Source organism: Dioscorea cayenensis, chromosome 4 (assembly GCF_009730915.1).
Source record: "Dioscorea cayenensis subsp. rotundata cultivar TDr96_F1 chromosome 4, TDr96_F1_v2_PseudoChromosome.rev07_lg8_w22 25.fasta, whole genome shotgun sequence".
NCBI classification, from domain to species: Eukaryota; Viridiplantae; Streptophyta; class Magnoliopsida; order Dioscoreales; family Dioscoreaceae; genus Dioscorea; species Dioscorea cayenensis.
Genome location: NC_052474.1, coordinates 687,557 through 697,863, shown reverse-complemented (window position 1 = coordinate 697,863; position 10,307 = coordinate 687,557). Strand labels below are relative to the sequence as shown.

General features: G+C 37.5%; 1 protein-coding gene across 1 annotated transcript; it reads right to left on the bottom strand.

Annotated features, from left to right (window-relative positions):
- Positions 1-534: 534 nt before the first annotated feature.
- On the bottom strand, positions 535-9,246 carry LOC120258474 (protein ARABIDILLO 1-like). Its single transcript, XM_039265896.1, has 12 exons — positions 7,724-9,246; positions 7,481-7,639; positions 7,325-7,405; positions 7,082-7,213; positions 5,800-5,927; positions 5,328-5,415; positions 4,322-4,416; positions 3,650-3,713; positions 3,297-3,472; positions 2,357-2,578; positions 1,926-2,010; positions 535-1,144 (listed from the first exon to the last, which is right to left on the bottom strand). The coding sequence occupies exons 1-12, from the start codon at positions 9,113-9,115 to the stop codon at positions 971-973; spliced, it is 2,796 nt and encodes a 931-aa protein (XP_039121830.1). The 5' UTR covers positions 9,116-9,246; the 3' UTR covers positions 535-970.
- Positions 9,247-10,307: the final 1,061 nt, after the last annotated feature.

The following is a 10,307-nucleotide window of genomic DNA, read 5'->3' as shown; positions in this document are numbered from 1 at the left end:
TTCAGAACTTATTTATAATAATTTCTTGGTTTCATTGTAGCCATGAATTACTTTAGTTAATTCGATCTCCAATGTGAAGGGATGATACATGCATTGGTTTGGGATGGAGATGGTCCCATGTACAACCACAGGAATAACTTGGTAGTAGTTGTTGATGATAGATAACCTTTGGTTTGGTCCGAATGAGCCTACTTCAATTTAAAACAAACATGTAAGAACAAAGTGTTTCACTCCCTTGTCGACCAAAAGTGTAGCAATTTGGTAACATAAGACTTAATCAGGGTCCCCCAGCTCCATGGGAGATGTCTCCAACAATCAATATCTATTAAACATCTATGTTTAGAATTAACAACTTTTATGCTGTCTTAATCATGATTATCTAAACTTAGCTGCTTCAAAATTAAACAATTATTGATAAGCAGAAAATAATTTATAAAACACATTGAACAAAATATATTCACAAGATATGGTGTGTGTGTGTGTATATATATAAAGATTTAAAGTTACCAACTCTGATAGTAAGTCTCAGTAGTATATAAAGTTATTATACAATAAAATTAATAACATTTGACAAAATATAGTGCAAAACTGATATAGATACTGGGTTTTGTTGTTTTTTTACTTTCGCAGCCAGCACCTTGTTTTACATTGCAAATAAATTAGAAAAAAAAAAAAATTCAGCAAAGTCATTATTATGATCACACAAGCTCAAAGTAAATAGAAAAACCTAATCAACAAGGCAAACCCCAATTAATTCTATATCCAAGCTTGTTATGACTTGAAGAACTGACTTCATAGTGAAAGATTAAAATCCACATACTCGCGAGAGGGGAACTTCAAGTCCTGGAATTTGATTGAAGGAGGATGGCAAGTGCATTTATCATTGTTGACAGATCAGAGATCGGAGAAGAAAATTCCAATCTTTAAGATTACCCTTTGAATACACACAAATATATCTGCAGTTGTTGGCTTAAACTGGATCCCCCATGTTATCTTTCAGGTAACTGCTTACTACCTTGGCAAATACTTTGGCTTCTATAGGAGCTGTCGTGGCAGCACCAGCCTTGCGCAGGACCCTCCAAGCTCCGACTTTCTGCAAAAGGCTTGCATGGTGGACAGCATGCCTACCTCCAGGGATTGTGAACTGTATTTGTAATTGCAATGGAAAAACCTCGATTCAAATATAAAGCAATCAAGAAATAGAATAGGAAATAATCAAACACAACTATGGAACTGTCAAGAATATGTTGGCTGGCAAAATTTGCTAGTAATGAATATAGGTCAAAGTCTTGAACTAAAGACTATGTTGGCTTGCAAATTTTGCATGCCAGCACGAAAATACGCAACTGGAAAGTATGGGTATAGATTAGATAAGCAAGAGAAGTGCTCGCTTCAATGACTTGTTAAGATGAGAGAGAAGGAGAGAAAGCACAATAATTAGAAGAACAAGGTCAACTAAAGGACCTTGGGACGGAGACCTAGCCACCTTTTTATTGAGTGGTATAGAATGATTGAGTTTTGAGACGCATAACTACTATACACAAAACATGCAAATATGTCGCATGCCATGAAAGAATAAACTATCATGATTTGATGACTATGCAAAATCTGCAACAAGAGAATCACCAATGTGAATAAGAACCAGGTAAGAATCATAGCAGGACCAGAAATAAGGATTATATAAGCAACAGATTGCTTTCTATTGAGACATGGCACTGAAATAGAAGCATTAAACAGCTACTTAAACCAGACTGCATTACTATTGAAATCAGACCTTGAATAATTTCTCAATGCTTCATTTCACAGGCCAAGGTATTTTCCTTTTACTCAGTTCAAAATTGTTTTGAAAACACCTCAATCTAAAATGGGAAGTTTGCCTGAATGATTAAAATGCAAGGCACAAATTAAATGAATGAGAACTCTACCTGAAGAAGAGCAAATGCAGCACATGATCTAAGAATGGGAGAAGCATTTCGAAGCATGGCAACAAACCTCCCAATCTCTGCACCACTGAAATATACATAAAAATGAGAAAAAAGTAAGACCTTACTTTCCTTTACAAGATTATTAAATTCAACTCGAAAAAATAGCTTTATTGGTACCGAATAACATAACATAGACCAAAGATATCCTAGGAATGGACAAGGAATAGGGACATAACCGAGCATCAATTTACCAGAGAAATTAAATACAATTGAAATGGTATTCACAAAGGTACATTCCCAGAAACTTCAACAGATGGTATATTTTTAAAGACCAGAAGCATGCTCATGTAACCAGTATTTAGTGCATTATTTTCTTTCATCCATTGGCAGAAAGACCCTCTATCATGGGCCATATCTAATAAATACGATACCTGCATCTCAGATGGCCTGCCTCTTGTATGCGTGCTGCTTCACCTATTTGTGTCAATGCACCAGGCCCGGAGGATGCAACAGCCATAGAGAACAAGTGGGAATCTGAAAAACTTAGCACAAAAGATTCAATATGCTTCAATGCCATCCTTCTAGCACCATCCAAATTAACACTCTTCGAGGTTCCTTCTGACGATGAGCCTACTAAAGCAATTTCATCCATCCTATGAAGAAATAGGATTCAAATAAACCAGAAAATAAGTCTTATTACGACTTAACATTGCTATGAATTTAGTGTTCAATTAATGCAACCATAATAATACTAAAGCATTACTAGGTGGATGTGGTCTGGAATGGAAAAAAATGTATAATCAGTATCACGCTCTATTTACTAGGCAGCATGACATTTATAAAACGCCCAATAAGAGAATTTAGTTAAATAAACAGAAACAAATTCATAGAAAGAAAGAAAAACAAAATAAACTTGATCAACAAACCAAGTATGAGGATTATACAAATGGATATGCATATGATACATGAAAATGTCTATGATTTGGTGGATGCATTTTTAAGAAATGTCATGTTCCATGACAATCCTGGGACACTTGCATGCCAATATATATATATATGCATGCTCAAATATCAATAAACATACATAACTATAATATTAACCAACTCATAGATTTAACAACAACAACAACAACAACAAGTCTTGCAGAATATACACATACGTATATAAATGATAATAGACATATCAACTGTAGAAATATCACCAATATGAATACAGATGAATGTCCAGCATATCCTCCTGTCTACGTGGCTTTTGTGTTTATTCTATTTCCATAAGTCATACACATGCTTATAGGTACCATCCCACCTTATAGACAATCAATAACAACCAACATGTACAAGACATGATCAACAACATATATGAACCTCTACCTTCCATCAAACATGTAAGCAAGCGCCAATGCTGCCATGAAGCGAGCCATCTTAGAGCCTGATGATGAACAGAGGTGTACAAGAGCTGGAACTCCCCCTTCTTCAACTATCCGGAGAGCATTACCGGGGTTAAAGGCAAGATTCCAAAGTGCACCAGCAGCAGTCTCATGAACATCCTGAAAGGCCAAATTCAGCCATTATTGAAATAAATAGTACAAAGATGATAATATTGCTAAATGTAAATAAAATCATGTTAACCACAGAAAAATTGACAGCTAAAAGACATGCTTAAAATCAACAAACACGAGCATCAATTCTGTTTCTCAAATTCTGAAGGTATGCAGGTAACTTACTTGAGCATCCGACCGAGCCAATTCTATGAGAGGAGCAACACCACCTTCACGGCCAATAGCAATGCTAAATCCCGGAAAGAAACCAATATGTTATCAATTTGATCATGCACTCAAGAAAAAGACAGTCAAGAGTCAAGGAACAGAATAGATTTCATTATAGAACTGCAACTGTTGAATTTGAAGCTAGCCAGTAAAATCACTTCGCTTTGAAATATAAATTACATAATGAATATTATAGTAGATGCATGGTAGGAGACAAAGGCAACCTATGGTAAGAAATAACATCCAATAATTATCTTAGCCATCTATATAGCTTTTCCTTTGACATCTTCTCTGAAGTACCACTTGATTATGTAATTTTGGTAGGATAATTTTATGCAAATAGTGTACTATATTAGATTCAAAATGTACATGACCAAAAAGATACTTCTCACCCCATATTTCAATTTATTGAGTTGTAGAGCTATTGCATAACAAGTCAATTTATTAAAATTAATTACTTTTAGGTGGACAAGGTACATATATAGTGGTCAAGCACCGATTCAAGAAATATCAAGTTCCTTAAAAGGCACATGATAAAAGACGATCAAAGTTGAGAAAATAATTACTTAGTGAAAAGGCTTTGAAAGAAATGCACTATGGCATGAATGGAAAAAGTCAATTCAAAATTACCTATTAGCTTCTGAAACTGACAAACCCCATAAAGCACCTGCTGCCCTTTCTTGAAGACCTTGGGAACCATTGGAACATGCTTGAGCAAGTGCTACCTGAAAGACAAATCAAAGTTGGTGATAAACAAAAAAATGACTTCATTTATAAAATACACTAAAAATTGAAAACTCGAGAAAGATGCACTGTAATTCACAAAAATCAAATCATAAATATAAAATAAAAGGAGGGGGGAACATTAGTGCACTTAATTTCCAAAAGCCCATCTAAATTTTGTTTATTCATTCAATCAAATCCTCAGTAGAGGTTTTCTAAAACCATCTTCAATACAGAGATCTCTCAAGTCACAAACGCCTTTCCCTGCATATGTCCTACTTTGTTGATCAAAAATCACAGCTAGCAGTCACGGGCATACACTAGCTCTTGTCATTGAGGCATATTAGCAACATATGGCTATCACCCATATAGGTGAACAAATCCTGAGAAACAATGGATCAGCTTGTTCTTTATTCTCTTAGTACAATAGGGTAGAACTTTAAATTATGAGAATATTAATCATGAATATAAAGCATACCAACTTATGGCAATCACCAATAGAGGTTAACAGTGCCGAGAGCCTGAGAAACAATGGGATCCACTTGTTCTTTATTCTTTTATGGCAATAGGGTAATGTTTCAACATTTTGAGGATGTTTGTCATGAATTAGATGCATTCGCTCTGACCCTATCCTACTAGCCATCAATTCTTTCCTATCACTTCTGATATCCCTCTTGTCAACCCAATTTATGCACCAAGTAACAAACTAGTTTCACCCTTATATCTAATCCACAGAAAATGCTTTGGAAGTACAAGATGTTGCACAGGAACAAAGAATAGCAAAGATGGGTTTTTTGGAACACATTCATAGAATAATAAATCATATGTGAAGGAGAATTTCACAGAATAATAGTAACTGTTTTGTTTGCAGTTGACCAGGGAAAAAAATAACAGAAGAAAAGAATAGATGTACCAAGGCTTCAACCCCTCCAGCTGCAGCAATAGCTTCTCGATTTCTATCATCAAATGATAAGTTCCATAGAGCACCAGCTGCTTCTTGTCTGTTTCCACCATCAGCATGTATGAATAAAAGAGTGCACTAGCTTTTATTAATATTAATTTGATTTATCAAGAAAGAGTAAAGGTTAACCAAGAATAAAACCTACTATTGTTTTTGACAGGATGCTGAGTAAAACAACTTCTACTAAAATAAAATTATTCAGTGCTCTCACTATTGCAGATGGAATCACTTCAAGCCCAACACAAAGATCTTAAAACACTAAGATTTTGGACACCTCACAACAGAGGGTATGTCTAGGATTCAAGAAGCAAGCTAGACTCTTGCATTAAAAAAATGATAAAACATCTAGATGGTACAATCAGTTACCAATCAGAAATGTAAAATTTCATGCAAGTTATGATAGCCACACAAGATAGCACATTACCTTACGCCTTCATTTTGGGAACAGGTTAGCTGCACAAGTGCCTCAAGTGCACCTGCCTCTTGACCAACAGCAGCATTATTACTGTTGCTGTCTCCATGAGCAGCTAAATTAGCTAGGGCTCGAGCAGCCTGAATATGAAAAGAACGCAAATAAGGAAATAGAGAATGCGTAAGATTACAATCTTTGCAATATGTACTATTTGCGGGTTACTTAGTTGCTAAGAAAATTTTCAAAGTTGAACACAAAGAATAAGGTTGTCCATTAATCATTTGCACAAAAGGCAAAGGAAAACTACTTACACATATACAGCAAAAAAATGATATAAGAGTAATCAAATTCACATGTATGCCTAATGCTCTCAAAAGCATGAGAAAATTGTACACGTTTTGGGGATTTAACTAGATGTTAGTGGTAATATGATTTATAACAACAAAAAAAGGAAGGGAAGGCACGTTCGCACAATCCTCCTACAATGTCTTTTCACCTTATCAACATAAAAACTTCAAAGACCATAAAAACATCTAATCAAAAGCTTGAGTGACACTACATTTTTTGTTAAAGATAAGTGCATGGAGTGTTTCTATTTTCAAAACCATTATGTATGCAGCTTGTTACAACATTAAAGATCTTATCCTATCCTATGTATGGATGCAACAAATGAAGCCAAACTTAAATCATATTTACAACTAAAAGTCTAAAAGTGACATGATGCAAAGTCTTGGAACTTCATTGCTCTAGAGCAGAATTAGATATAAATCTGGGGAATTAAATGTTCAAACCCGATAAGCAAGAACAAACATGGTCAAAATTAAATCAAACTTGCAACTAAAGATGGCATGATAAAGTCTGAGAATTTGATAACTCAAGGTAAGGAAATCATAAGATTCCCAGCAGAATGACTTTGACAGGCCATAAATAACCTAGGCATCCACCACTGAAATCCTAGTGTGGATTTAAACATGCTAAAATTACTTTGAATAATTCATGACTCTTAAAGTAGAACAAGGCACAAGGCGCTGAATATATATATACGATTTGTAAGAATTAGCCATGCAAGATTTCCAAGAAATTCTAATTCAGAATCAGTGATGTTTCAATATTTACAATGTGGCACAAGTATAAAGTTAAACTAAATATCTTAAGCAGCTATTGGGAATGAATGTTGTATAAGGCAAGGCTTCTCTTTCTTCACATGAGATGACTCTTCGATCCAGCTTATTGGTGATCATAGCTTAGTGATCAGGAAAGCAATACAGAGGTGATTGTGAGGATTGACTTAAACCTGTTCCTGCACTCCCTCCACTTTGCATGATCGAGCAAGCATGACCAAAGCATGAACCCCTCCTGCTGCTGCAACCTCCATGCTGCATATCTCATCAGCAGCCAAATTTGCGAGTGCCCCGGCTGCACGTTCCTGATGGCAAACATACAACAAATAACCAAGACCAGAAGACACATTTAATCCTCTAACTCACACAAATATATATAGACCACAAGGGGAAAAAGGCATAGATAGCATGAGTACCAGGACTCCATCAATGCCAGAAGGCCATTTGAATATCAGATCAACCAGAGCTTTAACTCCACCAGCCTCTGCAATTGCTGCCTGAAGCCAACACTACAAACTAAAATAGCATGCCCAAAAATTACTCATCAAGCTAATTTGTAGTTAAGCACAAACCTTGTGCTCTTCTCCAACAGAAAGATTCCAAAGCCCGCCAGCAGCCTCTTCAGCAACGAATCTGTTCATGGACCTCGCCAACTCAGCGAGAATACTAATGCCTCCCTCATCAGCTACAGTTTTCGCAACTTTGGAATTCACAGAAAGATTTGCAATAGCCTACGGAACACAAGGATAAACCCAATAAACAACCAAGCTACAAGCTAGTGAATTATGGGATGGCTTCATGTTTAGCATCCTAACCTTGGCAGCCTCAGACTGCACACCTTCTCGAGAGGACTTTGCGAGATCCAAAAGCAAAGGAATCCCACCATCCATCATCACTGCCTCCGCTCTTGCAGGGTCCACGGTAGCATTCTCATCGTCAATCACAACGAATGTAGCCAGCCCAAACGCCGCCTTCTCCTGAACATCTTCTTGCGTACTCTTTGCCAAGCTGAGCAACAGTGCAGTTCCCTGTTTCAACCAGAACTCATCCATCCCAGCTGGGTTAGTCTCTGCCATACGCAGGAGACAGTGTGATAGGATCCATTCAAGCCACTCCATGATATCATCCAAACCTTTGTCACTGCTCGTCCAGTCCCTCCACTCCCCGAACACAGCTCTGTCATTAGATGCAGTTATGTCGACAAATAAGGAGGCGACGCCTTTGAATACATCTGTAAATAGGGCGGCCAAAAGCTTGCCCTTTTTGTTACTGAACGCCGTCTCATTGTGGTTCCACTCCTCCTCTAGCGCAGCACAGTTGAGTGCGCAAAGGACCTTCAAGCTCTTTGAGGATGAGAGAAGCCTCGAGACAGCACCGGGTGAAGCATCAGTGCGGGACACATCGAGACCAACGAGGTTTGGTAGCTTGCTCAAAGAAACAGCGGCGGATGACCATTTGAGATTCCCAGACCCGGCGAGGGAGAGGAACCGAATTGAAGTCACGCTACCAAGCGCCGTCTCGTCGACGGCCCCGCAATCAATAAACGCGACCTCTTCCAGGCAAGTGCAGTGCCGAGCAAGGGCATTGACAGCATCACCATCGATCTCGCGGACGCCAGAAAGCCGCAGGCGGCGGAGCCCACTACAGCAAAGAGCAACATGGCGGACGGCGTCAGAGGTGATGCGCTGGCATGGCTCGGGTCCGATCTGGAGATTTTCGAGGGCCTCGTGGCGTGCAGCTAGAACCGAGAGGGTGGCATCGGTGATGTCGCGACACCCATCGCCGGAGATCTCGCGCAAGTCGCGAGCGTGAAGGTGGATGACGCTAGTGGCGGAATCCGCGCCACGGAAGCGGAGGCGGCGTAGGGCCACACAACGCCTCGCCAACGCTATCGCAGTCTCTGGGCCACAGCGATGCGCACGGAGGTCAAGAGAGGTCCAAAGACACGGTGAGGCACCAAGATGGTGCCATGAGCGGCAGGTAGAGGAGAGGCTGGCGCGGTCACGGTAGTTGAGGCAGGAGAAGAGCTGGACAACTGTGTCGTCAGGGAGGGAGGTCCAGTTAACGAAAGAAGATGGGGCCGGGAAGGGAACAGGAGCGGAAGCGGGAACTTCATCCTCCGGGGAAGCAGCGATTGCCAAGGGGATGATCGCAGCCTTATCGGCAGCGTCGCAAAGGTTAGTGCGCCGCCGCACCCTCCGGCTCATCGCGGCGGGGGCCGGTGCCGGTGATTGGAGACTGTGGTGCTTCTGGTATGGATTCTAGAAGGGTTTGAAGGAGCGGCGATGGTGAGAGAAAGAGAAAGAGAGAAGGAAATGATCTACAGAGGCTTTTGTTTGGTTTCAAAGAAAAAGCGTGAGCAGGGAGGGACTCAAAAGCATATATATAGAAATGGAGGGTGTTTAGTGTTAAACTCTGATTGATTTGCTTGAATTTGATTTTTATCTCTCTCGCTAATTTTGAGTATACTTTTTTAGTCTTTTTTAGACTTCCAATAATACAATGCATTTTTTTTTAATAAATGTACTTTCGTTCTTTATATTATTTGAGAAGACGGTCAATATTATTCTTTATTTTAAAAAAAAAAATCAATATATAAATATTGAGAAAGACTGGAGAGCCGTATAGAGTTCAGAGAGAGAGGATTACAGAGAGTTGTAATAAAAGAGGGAACAATAAATATGTAATTTTAAAAACAATTGAAGTGAAGCCAAAATTTGAAATATTATTTATAAAAAAAATTAAAATATCAATTCTCCTCATAAAAATTTGAATTTTAAACTAGAAAAATATAACACCACTAATTTAATGAACTCAATTATTTTTTTATTATAAATAAGTATGATAAATGCCTCTTATTTAAAATAAATTAAGGACATTAATAAAATTTAATTTTAAGTTTAACAAGTACCTTATTTTAGTTGATATTTGGGATTTGATCTTTGCTCTCTCCAAAATAATCACTCTACATAAAAAACATTCAATACCAATAGATCAAAAGAAAAATCAGTGAATTACATGTCTGAGATCTCAAAATTTATAATAAATATTTTTTCTCCAAAATTAAATAATTTTATACATGTATAAATTAAAATAAATATTATTATTTGTGATATTTTTTATGTCGTTATTCATTTGTTGTGAAGTTATCTTTTTTATTGTCATATATATTTTTATTCTGTATGTGTCTATGTCTTTTTGTTTGTGTTTTTTTTCTCTTTATGGTTTCAACCGTTATTATTCTTACTTTTTTGTATTCTTATTGTTTCTATATTTTTCTAATCCGATTAAGTTTAGTGTTTAATCTAAATTTTTTTTAAAAAAAAAATAAATATTATAATCAAATACATGAAAAAAAAATGCATTTAACTGTAATTTTTTGTTTATTTTAATTTCTGA

Excerpts from the sequence above, each read along its gene's own strand:
- LOC120258474 (XM_039265896.1), bottom strand. The coding sequence starts at position 9,115 with ATGAGCCGGAGGGTGCGGCGGCGCACTAACCTTTGCGACGCTGCCGAT. Across the intron at positions 7,214-7,324 it reads CTGGCATTGATGGAGTCCTG|GAACGTGCAGCCGGGGCACT; the intron begins GTACTCATGCTA and ends GTTTGCCATCAG. Across the intron at positions 5,416-5,799 it reads TCCCAAAATGAAGGCGTAAG|ACAAGAAGCAGCTGGTGCTC; the intron begins GTAATGTGCTAT and ends TGGTGGAAACAG.